The 19,358-nt window shown below is 43.3% G+C and overlaps 1 protein-coding gene across 5 annotated transcripts in view; it reads left to right on the forward strand.

Moving 5' to 3' along the window:
* The first annotated feature begins 201 nt into the window (after positions 1 to 201).
* Positions 202 to 19,358, forward strand: part of LOC311512029 (butyrophilin-like protein 2) — a 69,067-nt gene continuing 49,910 nt past the window's right edge. For 4 of the 5 annotated variants that reach the window (XM_084613014.1, XM_084613017.1, XM_084613018.1 and 1 more), the window contains exons 1-3: positions 202 to 401; positions 5,549 to 5,646; positions 7,041 to 7,391. In XM_084613014.1, coding sequence (XP_084469140.1) covers positions 5,583 to 5,646; positions 7,041 to 7,391 — 415 coding nt within the window. In that variant the 5' untranslated portion in view covers positions 202 to 401; positions 5,549 to 5,582. Of the gene's footprint in view, positions 402 to 3,377; positions 3,491 to 5,548; positions 5,647 to 7,040; positions 7,392 to 19,358 lie in introns of all 5 variants that reach the window. The other variant, XM_084613015.1, reaches the window with a different exon arrangement.

Consider the following 19,358-nt stretch of genomic DNA (forward strand, 5'->3'; position numbering starts at 1 on the left):
TATGTTCTTGTAGTGGTCAGTCTATTAACCCTGCTGTCTTGGACAAATTACAATTTTGTTAACCAAAGCTTATCTACATAAATTCCCCTTGTAGTTTCAGGTGAATAAAGAGTTAACATTCCTGTTCTAACAGCGTTGTACTTTGTACTTTGCATAAGGAAGTAATTGATATTTGAGTTCCTTATGTTTGTGAAGTCTTTTGGGGTGAAAAATACTTCAGTAGCTGTAAATTGTTACTACATGGCCTGATTCTTGAAGGCTCACTCATAGGGACTTCCGTACTTCTACTATGCTCCCTCTTTAAATAGGATCTTATACAAGGTGCGTGACTATCATCTGAGTAGCAATTCAATCAGCATTTCTGGGGAAAGAAATGCAGCAAATTTACAAGACAATATAAGGTGAGTTTGAAGATGAATTTTTTTCTTTGAAATTATTTTTGTGTTTGTGAAAAGTTCTTATCTGAGCTTTCTGCCCCTGCTCTGCCTCTTTTCCCGAGGCCCCCACCACTCGTTCCTCTCCGCCCCTCCCCTGTCACTCCCCCTTAAGGCAGGAGGGGGCAGAAAGGAGCAAATGGCAGTTGGGAGGTGCTTGGGGGAGGAGGAGGAGAGGAGTGAGTAGCGGTCTGGTGGGGCCTTGGGAGCGGAGAGGCGCAAGCGGCAGGCAGGTGGGAGGGAGGAGCCTTGGGGAAGGGGGCAGAGAGGAGCGAGTGGTGGTGGGGGGCCTTGCAGGAGGAGGCAGAGCAGGGGTGGGAAGAGGTGGAGTGGGGGCAGGGCCTCGGGGGAAGAGGCTCAGTGGGAGCAGGGCCTCCGGTCGGAGAGGGGGTGGAGCATGCACCGTCAAAACAAAAGTCAGCGCCTGTGCATTTGAGATCAATGGAAACTAAATCCCTTTATAATATCTGAGCAGATATAGTAAAAGAATAAGCACAAATTCCCCAACCGAGATCTAGAGAGACCACTTTGGGGAATGTCATGTTATGTCTATATAAGCCTCGTCCCGCAAAGGACCAGAGTACTACTAATTTGCTTTTTTACTTTTTCATGGGAACATTTTTCTGTTAGAAACTTGGCTGGGACAATTGGCACATTTCACATAGTCCAGAAGAGTCATTGAATGGTGCTAAGTTTTTGTCACCCACAGCTTGGTCTGCTTTTGATCTATGCTGCCACTGACATTTTGTGACCCCTTCCCCCATAATTTCCTGCAATTGTGAACATTTAAATTGATACATATAAAAAATATTTAAAACCTATAATTCTGCAAAACTCTGAAAATTTCAATAGATAAAAATAGAATAAAGTAATTAAAAATAAACATTGATATTATACATCAAAATTATTTTAAAAAATCGAATTCTGCCAAGTCTAGCCCTAGCTCTGCTGTCCACCTCCCCATGCTGGCCAGCCACAAAATAAAAAACATTTAAAATGAATCAGTGTTTCATTTCTTAGTAGCTTATTTCTGACAGCTATTTTCCTAAATGGCCCATTGTTATTCTGGACTGCTGGTTAATTAAGGGAATAAATACAATGTTCACCAGGATGTCTCACTTATACTGGGATTTTATATAAATCTGGGGCTTTATTATACTTGCTTGAAATATTTCCCACTGTTAAGAAATAAGAAATTTTGTCATGTAACCCTGTTGCTGACCCTCCTGAATGTAATAAAAGATAAGCAAAATCTGAACAACAGGTGACTATTTGCCCTCTCTGAGAGTCTGATTCTGCCGTGTAAGTGTTCGGAATCAAGAAATCACAGTATCTTGCCGCAATGGTCAACTAAAGATGATGTCCAGCAATACACAGCCTTCTCTACTTCTACAGCCTCCTCCCCACAATAGTATTTAATGCCAAGATATTATCTTAGGGCCTGATTCTGCAACCCTTATTCATTGTCAAGTTCTATTATAAAGCCTTTGTATGAAATATAGGTTCAAACTCTGAGAAATGATTCTTTAAAAATGGTCAGACTCCATATTTAGTGTCTCTCAATGACTAGTGAAAATGTGTTCTGTCTACAAGTAACCAGGTGCTCTGCAAACTCAGCATGAACTCTGAAAGTCAAGCTGGGCTCTTGCTGTTTCATGAATGATCGGCAACGAATATTGACACTGAAAATTCAGTTTATAGTTCTGTTGCTGATGCATGAACCAGAAAAAATCCAACTCAAAATGTACATGTTAAACTTACCCTGGAAATCAGATGAAAAGCTGTTAGGTCACAGAACACAGGTGTTTCTTGCATAACACCTTTCTTAATAGGCAGCACACTAGTGTCTATATTAGCTGCAGTATTTACAGAATTGTTATTGTATAAAACATTCTCTACATCATAGTGTCCCACCTGCTAACTGGCACAGAGGCCAATAGATGGGAAGATATGACTTGCTCACAGTCTTCAAGTATGTACATGAGAAAAAGATGTTTGATAGTAGAGGGCTCCTTAATTTAGGATTAAAAAATCATGAGACCTACAGCCTGGAATCTGAAGATGGACACATTCAGAATAGAAATAAGGTGCATGTTTTTAACAGTGAGGGTAGTTAACACTTGGAACAAATTACCTAGGGATGTGGTGAATTTTCCATCACTAAAATAAGACTGGATGTCTTTCTCAAAGAGATGCTACAGCTCAACCAGAAGTTATCAGCTTGATGCAAAAATTGCTGGGAGAGGTCCTCTGGGCTTTCATACAGATCAGAGTAAATGATCTCAGTAGTCCCTTCTGGCCTTGAAATGTAGGAATTTTCAGATGTGCATGTACTCTTACCTGAGTAAGGGTATAGCAGGAGTCCCTACTGGGGGACTAGTTTGTCTTTAAGGATTAGGGAACCCTTCACTTCATCTTTTGCTGGATAGTTTGTGACAGTCTGACTGCACCCTGGACTTTAAAAGTAAGAGGTGGGAAGTGGTTTAGGGAAGCAGCCTCAGGGCCCTCCTTGATGTCATTTCCACTCCTAGAGCCCTGGGTTGGAGCCTGCTGGAGAGGGAGGGCCCAGGCTATCATACCAGGCAGCTGTGAGCAGCTTTCCCTACCCCCTGAGATAAGGGGAACAAGGACACTGGAAGCCCTGCAGTAAGAGTGTGAGGGACTACAGCCACTCCAACAGATGCCTTGAGATCTGTGGGAAGGCCCCAAGTTGCTGGGACATTTCCATGTTTGCAAAGCCAAAGCTTAATCACTGAGGGCTCACTCATCCTTATCCTTATGGGGGAGATTGTGCATTAAGACAATTCATCATTGTCCTGCACATTGTGTAATCACATACACCCATGTACAAATCTTGGTGATCTGTGGATTCTGGGAAGCAGGAGGGGGTAGGATGCAATCTACACGCAAACACTGATGGCATTTTCTTTCATTCACCTTTAGTCCCCTCCCTCACATGTTTCCTGAGTGCTTTTTCATGCCCTTTGCCCACACCTGCTTTTTATAGTCCAACGGATTTTGGCGGGCTTATTTGTGTCTGCTGAGAGAATTCTGAGGTGAGTACACAGATCTGCTGTGTGTGAATGTCATTTATAATCCAGATAAGTGATTTCTAAAATATGTTTCTTATATTTATGTAGCTTTGGGATTTTAAAAAGTTACTTCTTGTTTCTGGAGCAACTGGAATGACTAAGATTAAAGTTTAGATGCATTGCAGGGATGTTTTCGTAACTGAAGCTATGAAAAAATTGCAATTCATTCATAAAACAGTGGTTTATAATTGGAAGGAGTTCTGTGCAAATACAGAGTTTGGACCAACATTTATCTGTATTAATTGGATCTTGCTGAATGGGAAGATGAGAGAAATAGATACTAATTTCCTTGTCACATAATGTTTGATTTAGAGTTGTAATGCTAAGGGGAGGTAGGCACTTCACTATTTTATTTTATTTTTTTTCAAGAGAGGAAAGTTGTAACCAAAACCACTCTCCTTTTGCTATTGGAGCTTTAAGGCAGGAATCAGCTCTGAGGGAGCTGTGGAGATGGCAGAACTAGATGTGTCTTTAGAGCTCTCGAATACAAAAAGGACTTTCATTCTTAACAATAGATTATCACATTGGAAAGTATATCTTGGTGTAAAATATACTAGGCTACTGCATGTGCATGGGATGGGCAGGCAGTTGGTGAAAAGAAGAGAAAGGGAATAAAAAGGGGCTTGTGAATTTTTCTTCTTGCGTTGTGTTTAACTGGAGGTGCTTCAGAGGAGGAGATGCATATTTCACAGGATTAACAGCATTGCTCTACTGGTAGTTGGCAGTTGTCTTTGGAGCATAAAGGGGGAAGGAATTGGGAAAACAAACAAATGGGGAAAAAAAAAACCTTAACAGTTTTTTGGGGTCAGTTGGATTATAAAGTAATAGTATATAGGAAATAGTATATATAGTAATAGTATATAGGAATAGTATATAGGAAAGCTTTAAAAGAGACTGAAGATCAGAGCTGGTCAATCTCCCCCAATTTTTTTTCTATAGGAAATTTTGAACAAATATATTTCATTTGAAATGTTTTGATTTTTAATGGAAAAATTCAGAATGAAATAAAATGAATTTGTTCAATTTCTATAGAACATTCTGTTTCAATCTATGGTTTTAGGCACCACAACATTCAGATTTTGCTTTTTCCTTTATTTTGAGTTCTGTTTTTCTCCCTCTTTCTGTCCGTTTTCTCTTTTTTACATTGTTACAATTCTGTCCTTTTTGTTTTCTGTAAATTTTCCAAAATTGGAGAAGTTTTGCAAAGTTACAGAGTGCAATAAAAAACAACACAGGAAAAAATATAAACAAGCAAAGAAACCCTAGACCTCACTCAGTCAATCTATTGCATTCAGTGGCAAAAAAGGAGAAAAGAGAAAGAAAGTGGAAGAAAAAGAACTCCAAATGCCTGATTTTTTTAAAGATGTTCTGGTTATTAAGAACTGGAAGATTTCGACTTGAAATGAAACAAAACAAAATATATATTTATTACAGGATTACATCGTGGGGATTTTTTAAACAAATAGCCTTTTTTTGATTTTATGATTTTTAACCATAAAAAGGGGAAAGCTAGTGTCTAAAATTTATCCCCATGAGTCACCAATAAATCCTGACTGCAAATTGGCTCTGTCATTAGGCACCTGTTCCTTGGTGCCTAATTACAGCGATTCTTCACATCGCTCACCTAGGCCTCTCCCACTGGCTTGTTTAAACAAGGAGCCACTTAGTACGTGGGCTTTTGGGAGTCTCTAACTCTTAACTCCTGAAGTCTCCCTGGGCTGCATAGGGAGTCCCCCCAACATTTGGGGAGTCCTCTGATGCAGAGCAGGGAACCTGCAAATCCTGAGAACCCTGGGTCCCAGGCCTTGGTGCCATCTATATGGCAGTGCCACCCTAGAACCATGGATCCTGGAAGCCCAGACTCTCCTGAAACTGATGAGGTGTGCTGTTTCCGTGAAATATTTTGGTATTGACAAATCAACATTTTCTGATGCAGCCCCATTGTAGAAGAATTCCTGACCAGCTCTAGTTGTGTGTAAACCTCATGCCACAGTTTGTGATGTTTTCTATTTCCATTGGCAGAGAGTTGGATGGATGATATTGCAATCACTTCACAATGACTGCATGGATCAAATCAATTGCCATCCCATTTCTTTATATCATCAGCAAATGTCTTTGGGGTAAGAACATCATTTTTCCTAAGTACGGATCAGGAAATAAATTCTGCCTGTGTAAACCCTGTGTATGGAAACCATGATGTAATCTGAAGTAGGGAAACCCAAACCAAATGTGGGAGCTCTAATGGCACTGAGCTGGGATTAACATCATTGTGTGCTGGAACCTGTCTACCTCCCTGGTTGTTTTTGCATGCTCTCGGGTGTATGTAAAGTCTCAGTGACCCTGCCTCATTAAGCAGGGGGAGTAACCATACATTGTCTCTGTCTGAACACAATACTAAAATTCTCATTAGTCACCCTCCTCAACCTATGAAAAAGTACTGAGAGCCATGATTAGGATGAAAGCACAGTGACACTGATGCTTAGATGGGACATTTACCCTGTCCAGGAGTATTGTTTGGAGAAGTCTAAAATAACAGAATGGTTGTTAGTATTCCAAAGTGACAGAAAAATTGTTACACACACACACACACACACACACACTTCACACAATGGTGGCCAGGTACAATTGCTTTTCCTGCACGCAAGGACTTCTCCCTCCTACTTCTTACAGAGGCACAAGCCACCCAAAGGGTTGGGCAGAAAGCAGGACAATAACTAGGCTTAGATTTTTTATCATTAAATGCTGATAAATGTTGATTTCTCTGTATGCACACAAGCTGATGAAAAATATTTCTATCGCTGCAAACTATTCAGAGATACAAAGTAAGAAATTGGAGTTTGATTTCAGGCTAAACTTTTGATATATTCTGTTGACAATTATGTTTTAATGCTTATAAGCTTTAACTTTTTGAATCACAGAATATACTGTCATTAAATAATAATCTGGCCTGATGCCATTGTGTGTCCCTCCATAATTTCCTGCAACTCTGAAAATTTAAATTGATACAAATACAAAAATTCTTAAAACCCATAAGTCTGCAAAACTCTTAAAATTTCAATAGGAAAAAATGATAAAAAATAAACATTGATATTATCCATCAAAATTATTTAAAAAAATAGAATTCTGCCAAGTCTAACCCTAGCTCTTCTGTCCACCTCCCCATGCTGGCCAGCCACTGAGAGGAGAACACACTGTAACATCTTCAATGATGGCACCGGCTTCTGCTCTGCCTGGAGCTTCAGGAGGGACTATGCATCCTGCACCTACCCCTCAGAAGTTCAGTCTGTGCCACCTCGTGCTCAAATCTGTGCATAGCTGAGCTACCAGTGAGGACCTCAAATGCTCTCTCCATTCTGAAGGGGGATAATTAGGTTAGATGTGGTGCATTTCTACCATGAAACATAACACTGCTGTTGTGTCTCAGTAATTGCATCTAGTTTTTTTTTGTTCTCTCAACATCAATATCAAGCTTTTGAAGAAAATCAATGATCATGATTTATTTTCTTTCTTGCAGATGGTTTTACTGTCACTGTACATGTTGATCCTCCAATTGCCTTGGTTGGACAAGGTGTGATGTTGTCCTGCCAGCCCGGAGGCCACAACCCCACTCATGTTCAAGTGCATTGGTATAAATGGGAAAGGAGCAAAAATATGACATTATATTTTTACAATAGCACAGAAAATGGTACTGAGCTGGGCCGGGTTGGGGACCAGCACAGGAGTGACGCTCCCAGAGGACGATATGAAAATGGAATCGTTACGGTGAAGCTCTTTCCAGTGCAAGTAGAAGATAGTGGGCAGTATGTGTGTGCGGTGACAAATGATGGTGTCTATCAAGAAGCTATCGCCCAGGTGATTGTTGCAGGTAAGCATGGATATTTTCATACAGAAGTGTTGCTGGCAGTGAACAATGCTGCACTTATCACAGTGGCACTGATTGTCCATTGCAGTGCACTGTGTGTGGCCAGCTGTGTTTCCATTTAATCCTTTCCTCCCAATAGGAAGGGTTCAACGGCTGGCAAGGGAAGGAGAAACAGCATCTGTTGTAGACGAACATCCATGTGTGTGCAACGTTATGGGAGGTGGGCAGAGGCAGCGCAGGACTGGGAGTCAGGGAAGCTTCAGCAGTTTGGTATCCATCTCGCATAGTATATGCAAATTATACCCAGTGTATGCACACAACATGAACACATCATGTACATTTTCTCTGTCTTTTTGGTAGTGGCATGTGCAATTCTCATCCACCTGCCTTGTGTGTGCTGCTGACACACAACAGCAATAAAATGAATAAAACGCAGGGGCAAAGCTGGGCCATTACCTCCCATCACACACACATATGAATCCAGGCAGTACATTACAGAGTCTGGTGGAACTGTGAGGTCACTGTCCACCTGTGGTTTGTACAAACTGCCCCTGATTCTCAGTTACACTAAGGCCCTTTTACGTGGAAATGTACCGCTGACATTACCCCTTGTACAGAGAAGGTTCTCCTTGGCCAGTGTAGAGCTGATGTAAGGGCTTTGTAGTGGCCTTGCTTCCAGATGTGGTGTAAGGGGCATGTCAGGATTGTGGGAGAGAGGGAGCAGGCTAAGGGTTTGTAGGGGTATGAGTAGTATAATGGCCCTACTGTCAATCAAATCCCAAATCAAATCAAATACTGTCAATCAAATCAAATCAAAAGTTTGATTGACAGTAGGGCCATTATACTACTCATACCCCTACCAGTTCAGAAAACTGGTGGAGGCTGAAGCCGCAGGGGTCCTAAAAGAAAGGGGGGCTGGAAAGGGGGGCTCTGATCAGGCCTGTCTAGGTGTGGAAAGGGGTACCTTCAAGGATGCACATCAGCTCACGTGTAAACAAAAGGGTGGACAGCCCTTGGGGGATAAACAGATGGCTGCCAAAAAGTTCCAGGCCAGGGTCGCTGTAAAAATTTTAAAAAGGGCTAAAGAGGTAATGAGGAAAAAAAAATGAGGGTGAGACAGTTACTGGATCTTTTTACCCTGAAGAATTACAAAAAGTAAACCCCAAACGAGACAGGATTTACAGGTTTGAAAAAGTTCTAGCGGAGAAAGGAAAAGGGAGAAAAAAGCAACTACTGGTAAAATGGTTGGGGTGGCCTGATAAGTTTAACAGCTGGGTGAAAGCTTCTCAACTCTGTGACATTTAGACGCAAACAACAAACAAACAAAAGTTATTCCTCCCCGCAAAGTCAGAGAAGATGAGCGACGGCGGGTTTTACATTACTTTGCCCAGCAACGCCAGCTCTGCAGTTTTTCCCCAAAACACCAGCTCGAACTTTACAATACGGCTAATTAAGCCCTTGGATCTCCGGGGTGCCTGGGAGGTGGGGTTAGTGGAAATACAATACCCGCACAGCTGGAACACTATCAACGAAGACACCCCTTTTGAAGTCACCTTTGGAGATATGGCATGGAGTTTCATTCTACGACGAGGTTATTACGCGTCCATACCCGATTTACTGGATCATATGAAGAGTATCATAGCTCGTCACCCCGGACCGCCTGAGATGATCATGAACTACGACCCTGTGGGTAGAAAAATTAGACTTAAATCCGCCACTTTTACTTATATGTTTTCTACCAGCGGGGAGCTAGCTAACATTCTGGGCTTGGGCCCCAAACACAGCGTCCAAAAATTCCCTTTCTCGGCAGACATTACAGGGGGTTTTAATTCCTTGTATCTGTACACGGATATCGTAGAACATCAGTTTGTGGGGGACTTTTCTGTTCCCCTGTTACGTTGTGTCCCCGTCCAAGGAAGGAACAACGAGTTTGTCACCATCACCTACCATAAACCTCATTACGTCCCTATCAGTAAACACCACATCGACACCATTACCATTGAAATAAAGACAGATCAGAACAAAAGCGTCTCATTTCGCTTTGGCAAGGTGATCATCAAGCTACACCTGCGCCCCCGGAGAGAGCGAGTTTTCTAAAAAAAAGCAAAACAGTATTACGGCGACCCCAATGTCTACAGAAACTATTACAAAGCCCAGGCGGGATACACCCTTCCCGGATATCATGGGGCCCCTGTGATGTATGGGGCAGGCATGGGTAGAATATTCCGTAGCCTCTTTTGAAAAGTCGTACCACTTTTGAGGAGGGGGCTAGAGATTATTAAACCCCACATAAAAACCGCTGCTCAAAACATAGCTAAAGACGTGGTAGGTCACGTCTCCCGCTCTGTTCTGGAGAAGGTGGGGAACACAGCTTCACAGGAAGGATCAGGGCTGATGTACATTAAAAGGAGGAAGAAGAGAAAGAGAAATGCGTCATACCCGCGACGCGCAGGTCCCCCGAAACCCTTTAAAAGAAGGGCTTTGACCCGCAGGGTCGGCCATAAGCAAAAGTCCAAGAGGAAGCCTGGGCGAAAGAGGAAACGCTCACCGGCTGATACGAGAGATATATTTTAATCAAGATGGCTTTCATTCACTGCGGGTCTGAAGAATGCACCAAATCCGAACTAGACTTGTTCCAAATAGCCTCTACGCAGACCAGCATTGAGAAAAGCATCTACATCGAGGTGCCACCTCTGTCGGCCGTTACGGAGTCTGCCCCCATTGACTTTTTTATAGCAGGGAATGGCATAGATTATATGGATTTAAACAACACACTGCTGTACCTGTGTTGCAAGATTGTAAAAGGAGACGGAACTGAACTCGAAGCGGACGCCGAGGTGGGCCTGGTGAATTACCCAGTGGCCTCTATTTTTAGTCAGCTGGATGTCACGCTCGGAGACCGTCTTGTAAGCCAAAGCAACAACTGTTACCCTTACAGGGCCTTTATAGAATCGGTGCTCAATTACAGCAACGACACCCTCGCCACACAATTTTCCGCTGGCCTCTTTTACAAAGACACTGCCGAAGATAGTGGAAGAAACAGGAAGACACAGACTTGGATGGCGAGAATCTAGGGTTTGTGAGGCGTGCAAAGCTGACCGCTCAAAGCAGAACAGTAGAGCTTCTGGGTCATCTACACAGCGACCTATTTTTTCAAGAAAAAAACTATTGTTGAACGGAGTGGATGTGAAAATTAAACTGACGCGCAGTAAAGATCCTTTCTGTTTAATGGGCAGCGGAACTGAAGGCTTTAAACTGCGCATTCTATCAGCATCCCTTTTTGTGAAGAAAGTATGGGTGGCCCCGAGCATTCGTCTGGGGCACGCCGAGGCCCTGCTTACCGCTAATGCCAAATACCCCATGGACCATGTGGGAATGAAAGTGTTTAGCATCCCTGCGGGCAGCAGGGTCAGTAACCAGGAGAACCTGTTCTTGGGACAGTTACCCAAAATGCTTGTCCTGGGGTTCGTGGATAACGATGCCTTTAGCGGAAGTTACGCTAAAAATCCCTTTCATTTTAAGCATTACGATATTAATTTTGTGGCCTTGTATGTGGACGGTGAGCAGATACTGACCAAGCCTCTGAAACCAGACTTCGAGGCAGGACGCTGCGTGAGAGAATACCTGAATCTGGTACAGACGGCCGGTAAACACATGAAAGATCGTTCTCTGTTAATCGACCGTGAGGAGTTTGCACAGGGTTACACCCTGTTTGCCTTTGACCTGTCCCCCGACCAGGAATGCGCCGATCACTATTCCCTGATTAAAACCGGGAACCTGAGAGCAGAAATTCGTTTTGGGAAGGCTTTAACCATTACTGTCAATATGATCGTGTATGGGGTTTTTGACAACGTCATAGAGATAAATCAGAGGAGAAATGTTCTGTTTGACTACATGTGAACATGGACACCGTGCAGCTCTCACGTGTCTTATCAACGGACCCTTACACGAAAAAGAATTTCTTAGACGTGTTTCCCTGTGATTGGCTCCTTGGCGGCAAGCTGTCTCAGAGACCCCTAGGTTTTGGTGGTCAACACGCATCCACACAGCCGACCGGGTGAACACTGGCTTGCCGTGTATCTGCCGCATATTTGCCGCGTAACCTTGGAGAGTTTTTTGACTCATACGGGCATCCCCCGAACAGTGTGTTCTTTCCTAAAAGCATTATGAAATTTTTAAACAAAAATGCCACAGACATTGTGTTTCACAACAGACAATTACAAGACCCCAGCTCCGTTGCCTGCGGCTGTCACTGCGTGTTTTTCTTACACCATCGTAGCAAGGGTTTATCTTTTGACCAGATTTTAAAATTGTATTCTAATGACTTAGTGCAAAACGATCGGATGGTGATGAATTTTGTAAAAAATAAATTTAAATACTTAGCCATGCCTAGCCTTGCTCAAAGCATGTTTCAACAAGCCCAGACATGCGTATCTTGCAATGATTTTCATAGTCATGTTACCCAATAAAGCACCCCAGGTAAGGGGTTAAAGACAATCGATGTTTGGCGTGGTTTTTTAAAAAAAAAAAAACACAATGACCCAATTCAGAAATGTTTTATTTAAAGCAAAACATTACCAGTTTTAAAAAAAATAGAATGTGAAAAAGATCACAAACTGAGCCATTCGGCTCTTTTAGCCAATTTTCGTTTTTTAGATGGCAAAAAAGGGGTCACTGTTTCTTGGTCCACACCGGTGTCGACGATCGAGGCCTTGAGGCGTTCCAAAAGATCTCTGTTGGTCGCGTTGCCCATGACGGAAGATGGTATGTTCAGTTCCGCCATGGCCTTCATAAACACATCCCATCCTTTAGGTACATGTCTGCTAGGAACAGAGTGCGTCTGGGTGACGGCCCTGATTAAGTCGAGCATGTTAGAACCATTAACCACAGAGCCTTTGTACACAAAAGACCCTTTATCGGTCCATGAAGAAATGTTTTTATCTTGGCCCAGCTTATTTAGCAATACTGATGCATTTTTCTTATAACGCTTATTCACGTTATCCAACACCTCCTGAGCAACAGAGTCTGAGGTCTTTGGTGTTTCGGAGGGTTTGGCAGTCACACTCTGTTCCTGTTCTGGTAGAAACAGACTTATTTTTCCATTGTCCATATCGCTCTGCTTCACGTACGTTAGGTACCTTTGAAGCACGGTGCTGTAAAGTTTAGCCTTTTCATATTCACCTAAGTCAGTTCTTTGAAGAACAGATTTCATTTCAGCATCCAGTAAGCGTGTTGCGGTCGTTCTGATATTTTCCTCTGCCGGAGGGGGAGCACTTAATTGCTCCAACTGCCGGCTGGGCACCAGGTACATTTTTTCTGCATACTCCATTATCGATTAGTTAAAAGTCCCGTTATCAGAGGGATAGCAAAACTTAACAGGGGTCCTATAAACCCCCCAGACTGCTTCACCAGACGCTTCTTTCTTTTAAGTGAAACCCTTTTATTACACAAAGTTTTTATAAGCGTGTGTTTCTTTTTCAGCACACGCACTTGCTTTGGCGTTAAAGGTACGTTTCCTTTTAAGGTGTTGAGCGCTATTTCTGAGATGGCTGCTACTAGATCGTCAGAGGCTGAGCACAGTATAGCCCTTCTTTGCTGCGGGGACGATTTGCTAAGTAATTTTAAAAGGCCCAGGTTTCTTTTCACGCAGCTAGACATGTTTTCAGTCAGCACCCCCGGCTGCTAAAAAGGGGCCTGCCAATAATTCATCTCTTTTCATACTGGGCTGTTGTTCTTTTTAAAGTATAAACTGCCGGCCAGTCTGGAGGGAAAAGACCAGTTCTTAGCCTATAAGCTTCTGGTGTGGAAGCATTTAAATCCACCACCAGGTAGCCATAAGGCCTTTTGGTAGCATCCTCAAAAGCTTCTAGAAAGAACTGAGCTTTGCCGGGGTACATTTGCCGAGCGAGTGTAGCAATTTGTAATCTGTCCCTGGGGTTTTTGAACAGAACCATGTATTTTGTGTTTAGGTTAATAGTGCGATTCTTCTTTCCCTGGCAAAATATGTTCTGAACTATATACGTAATGCTCAGGTTCCTGTGATGCACGTACTTGGTAAAGGCTTTCTCGATTTCATCGCTTTCACAAGCGGAGTTCATCAGATCGTCTATGATAATCATGTTCACTTTATTGGTAGGAAACAAACGGTCATCATCAAAAGCATCAGGCAGACCCTCCACAAAATTGATAAAGGGGTATTTACAGAGCAGTTCTTTATACAGAGGTTGCCAACAACTGTAACACCACACAATATTCTCAGGCGTAACAGACAATGTTTGTTTGGCATTATCCAATACACTTTTTATAAAGTAACTTTTCCCGCAGTTGCTAGGCCCCGCGAGAATTGCAGAAAAGGGGTGTTTCCACCTCGTATCCATTTTTCAAAAGCCGTAGGGCAGGGTTTTAAACCCTTCTCCTAGGACCCTCTTGTTGTAAATGACTTTCTGTGTTTTTTAAGGGTTTTTGTCTCTATTTGCCACTGATTTTTGTTTCTTACAATAGAGGGTTCCTGCACCTCTATCTTTTTTGAGGGGTTCTCTCGCAGACCCGTGCAATAGTTCAGGACTAGATCTTTCAAACTGTCAAAGTTGATCTTTTCACAGTTTGCTATGTTCAGGGTAATACCTTTGACCTTCATACAAGCCTTTCCTCCCGACAGTTTATATCTGTATGTTTTTGGGCCTGCCGACACAAACTCAGTGATGTGTTGATCTGGTGGGATCTCGCTCGTGAGGTCCCCTAAATAATCCCCCAGAGGGGGATTCCAGGCCCCCTCCCTTTTCACAAATATCACCGAGTAAGTGTCGTGGTACAGGCACCGCTCTTGCAAGCCGTCTAGGAGGTTGTATAGTTCTAAGCGGGCATAAGCGGTGGTGAAACAGGCTATGAAAACATTGGTATTGCCAGAGACAGAATAACGGTCTTTTGCGTGCTTCCAAGATACGCACGCTGTTTCATCGTCGATAAACTCACAGGATGAAACCTCGTAGTTGGGGGAAAATAGGTACTGAAAGAGTTCGTCGGGGTCTCTCACGATGCTGGTATTGGGTAGGTTGGTTCTTTGGCCGAATTTACCCCACAGAGAATTTAAAAACAGTTTAGCAATTTGGCGTTTAGCGGGGTTTAGCCTGATCTCATGTCGGCGTAAAAGCACGCCTTCTTTCTGGTAGAAATCGTTAACATACTTATTTTGTTTGTCTTCGTCTGTGCACCAGCTGGGATACCCTGAAGCCTCTTGTTTCTGGCGGAGGTGTAATTTTATGTACTCCGAAAAGAGTTCATCAGATTTTTCATTAAAATGCCAGATTTCATAGATTTTAGCCACCACGTACCCCTTCGCTATGGCTGCGTTCAATTCCACAGTGCACCAAGTCCCCAGGATGGCCCTCTCCTCATCAGTGTGGGTGCACGTCTCCCGCTGCATGGTTTCCGCGCAGGTTCGGCATAGCGGGAACATAAGCTTGCCGCCCACTCTGACAGGTAACAATGGGAAAAAGAGGCCTCGTGGGGGGTACACTTTAACTTTTGCAATTCCAAAATAGTTTGCAAGGGGTCCAAATTTGTCATAAACTATATCGGGGTGCCCGATAGGGTAGTCTTTGGTTTTGTTTACAAAAGGGTACAAGCTGGTAAAATCATAATAGTGGATTTCTTCGCCGGGCTTAGGTTTATAATATAGACGGATGGCGATCGTCCTCCCCCCAAAAAGAGCATCCCTAGGCATGAGAGGTTGGGGTAACTGGGCTCGGTTTAAAAAGCTCACAAGCTCCCTGTCTGTTTCTTTCATCACCACCCACTCGTGCTCCCAAAGAGTCCTCACTACAAAACCAAGCCGTTTTAGATAGTCGGTCTTGAGCTGCGTCTTGTAATAAAGAAACCCAAAAGTTGTACCCATCATAGGGTTTTGTGCTTTTTCACAATGATGGGTGACACAGCCGTGAAAAAAACACCGATTAAACTCAAAGGCTGTGTGTACCCCGTCAATATTGGCATAACCATCTAAAAAGTAGGGGCCTACTTGTAGTTCCCCACCCTGTAAAGCGTGCCGTATTTGTATATGTTCTTTTTGAGAGATATACAACAGCCACTGGATAGATGGGATCGAATATCTCTTTTTCTGTCTGTGATAGTTGTCTGGAGGGAGAAGAGCTACCATGTTAGGCTCCAAAAACATAAACCTGTACATAGCCATGCAGACGGATGCCAGCGTTATGTACCGGAACGGATCTATACACAGTTTTATCTCGGTGAATTTACCGGGTTCTCTCTCTACTAGATCGACCTTCTCCGTCATATTCATAATTTCTTTTCTGTATAGGATACAAGCCTGTCTCAAAATTTTTACATCCTGCTGGCAGTAATACGCAAGCTCTTTCTGCAGGTCAAAAGTCTCAGAGCTGTGGTCTTGATACCAGTCGAGAAACTCTGCTTTTTCCCTGGGCATCATGCTTTCTACACCATAGTGCTCCACACCGGGCATAGGCCCCACATAATTTTGATTTTCTAAAGTGTTAAAAAAATGTGGAAAATACCCTTTGCAACCTTCAAACCCCATCGCCTGTGGGAGCTTGCTAAGCTTCATGGGCAAGAAGTTTAAAGAGTCTATAAAATGAATGCCAAGGGCCTTAACTTCCACACACATTAGTTTACTGCCCTGAGTGATCAGTTCTATGCACATCTTTTCCTTCAGTAACTGTCTAACGCAGAAATACGCATCATAACCTTTGGAATTGTGTGCTAGGAATGTGTAGTCCTGGAACTCTTTGCCAATAAAGGTCTTAACAAACATAGAAAGACATTCGTCACCCTTAAATTCCCAGGATTTTTCCGGCTTTAGGGACATCGCAAAAATATAATTGGGAGTGTGCAACCCTGTCTCCTGCATGCATTCAAAATCATAAAAAATATACTTTTCTGATGATTCGGGCTTTCTAAGGCTGTCCATAAAACAGAGGTGAATGTCTACATCTCCAACGATCAAACCCTGACACTGCTTACAGCGCCTCCCTTTACACTTGTGCCGCTTGTCCACGTACGCCTGACACTTATCGCCCAAAGTTTTAGACAGGCATTCAACTTGGTTTTTTGACGCACAGTTGACATGTCTGTCTAAACACTCTTTGGACCGACAATACAGTTTACAGCTAGGACAGCTCAGCTGCACACCCACGTTGTCAGAGCATGTTGCGCTCAAGCAGAGACGGCAAGAATGGTCGTGACTGTACACCGTGTGGCAAAACTCACAGTAATTTTTTGCTCCGAACAACTTTTTCACATCCAGAACCCCATAGTAATGTTCATCGTGCAACAGGATAAAATAAGTCTTAGGGTACACGGGGCCCCCCGTTTTAAAAAAACCCCAGCCACCTTTCACCGCATACAACACCACCTGTATGTTAACTCCTAAATGCTGTTCAAACTTTGCTACGTCACTGAGCATAACCTTTTTTTGATCTGACCACCCCAGTTTCTCGTGCAACTTTCTCGCCTCTGCTAACAATTCTGCATCCGTAGGTTTATGACCAGCCATGACGGCCAAGAGCCCTCACGCAAAACATAGATTGGTACCGGTGTAAGTCAGGTCTACTAAGCATTGTCTCTTTTTATGAATAATCTGACTACTAAGGATAGAAATTAAAACTCTTCGAGCGCCCCCACCCCTATTTTTTACAACTGTAACAACGAGGCGCAACGTACCATCGAGATGCAATTCTCTATTGCTCTGAAGCAGCTTTGAGGTCTGATTTAAGAAATCCTCAGCGGACAGCTCATCCCTAGTTCTTCTGACCGAAAACAAAGGGTTAGTTAAACGACGGCTCTCTAAACGTAACTGTACGTAATCATCAGGGCCTACCCTACCATTAATGTCATCGAGAATTAGCTGTATCCCTCTATGTATGGCTTCAACAGCCTGTTGAGCTGAATTTATTTGCTCAAGATGGACAAAACGAAACTCCTCACAATACACCAACCCCCCAAATCTAGGTAATTCACGTTGCCAACTTCTCACTCTCTCCATATACACCTCTGCATTTTCAGGGTTACTTGGGGGTTCCTCTACGGAACCATCAATGGCATCTTCTACATCAGATACTAATTGAGAGTCAGACCCTGAGACTCCTCCCTGTGGGTCATTGGGAGTAGATGGGACACAATCTAGAGAACTCGCTGGGGAATTTTCTAAACCAGAGTCTGATTTTGCCTCCCCATTTTCAGACAGGCCAGTCTGAGAGCCTCCAGTAGGGGGCGTCTCTTTTTGTTTTTTTTTCCTCATTACCTCTTTAGCCCTTTTTAAAATTTTTACAGCGACCCTGGCCTGGAACTTTTTGGCAGCCATCTGTTTATCCCCCAAGGGCTGTCCACCCTTTTGTTTACACGTGAGCTGATGTGCATCCTTGAAGGTACCCCTTTCCACACCTAGACAGGCCTGATCAGAGCCCCCCTTTCCAGCCCCCCTTTCTTTTAGGACCCCTGCGGCTTCAGCCTCCACCAGTTTTCTGAACAAAGCGTATTTTTTCTAAATCTTTTTAGAATGTTGTGGTTTTAGACCCCCCCGAGGATACAACATCCATAAGTTTTCTGAATGACACATCAATCTCTCCCCAAATACTATCATATGGGGGATCTGTGACAAGCTGATGGTTTTGGGAGAATGGCTTGTCGGTCCTTGGTTTTTTATTCACAGCCCCTAGAGCGCCTGCTCCGGGTTTGTGAATGTGTGTGTTTCTGCGCACACTCAGAGCCGCTACAGCGGGCGCTCTGGGTTTGTGAACGTGGGCGTTTTCGCTTACAGTTTTCTCAGGGCTTGGTGCAGCGGTGGCCGCTGAGGAACTGGAGTTGTGTTTGCAGGGGCGTTTTTTACCAGAGTGTTTTGTTTTGTCCTTGGGTCTGACGTAAATGAGGTTTGGACTGGCCTGATGCTTCATCTGCACCCTTGTGCTGCTTTGCGCTGTTAAAGGTCTCAGAGCAGATTCCTGGTTCTTTGATGGTTCTCGGGGGGATGTCCTGGTAGCTCTCACTACAGCCTTGTCAGAGGGGCTGCACATGACTGATTGGGGCAGGGGGAAAAAAAGAGCATTTTACAAAAACGTAACTTTGCCACCTCTCGCACCTGCACCTATGTATGTACTTAAAATACAAAACCTCATAAATTAACCAGACTAATAAGCAAAATATATTTACCCAGCTTCATCCATCCATCTGTCACTGATACTGGTGAATTTTTCTTTTCAGTTGTCTCTTTCCTTTTTCTTTTGAGCATTTTTACCCCCCCAGGTTTTGACTGTGCTGTAAAGCAAACCCCATTAATTGGAAACACACCATCACCATCAGTTTGTAAAAACCACTTATGTTTTACACACACACACAAAACCCCAGCAGCTTTATAAACACACCCTTACCATCAGTTTAAAACAGTTTGCAACAAAATACTTTTCAATACCCCCCTTCACCCCCACATGCTTTTAAAAAGACCCCTGGTTGTTCTGTCCCCCACCCCACAGCCATGTGGGCTTGGGGCCTTTGGCTTTTTTAAAAAAAAAAAAAAAGCCAAAATGTTACTTAGTATTAGCCCCAAATGCCCCCTCCCATTTAAAAAACAACAACATTGGGCACAGTAAAAAGCCCCTGTTAGCTGGAAACAAACCATCAGTTTGCAACCAAGCACTTTTAAAACCCTGCATCTAGGTCTTTCACAGGCCCCTCTCTCACTCACACACACACAACCCCAGCAGCTTTATAAACACACCCTTACCATCAGTTTAAAACAGTTTTGAAACAAAATACTTTTCAATAAACCCCCCACATGCTTTTAAAAAGACCCCTGGTTGTTCTGTCCCCGACCCCACAGCCATGTGGGCTTGGGGCCTTTGGCTTTTTAAAACAAAAAACAAAAAAACAAGCAAAATGTTACTTAGTATTAGCCTCAAATCCCTATTCAAACTAAGTAATACCTGAAGTTATTACTTAAGT

Source organism: Lepidochelys olivacea (genome assembly GCF_965140295.1).
Source record: "Lepidochelys olivacea isolate rLepOli2 genome assembly, chromosome: 23".
Lineage (NCBI taxonomy): Eukaryota > Metazoa > Chordata > Testudines > Cheloniidae > Lepidochelys > Lepidochelys olivacea.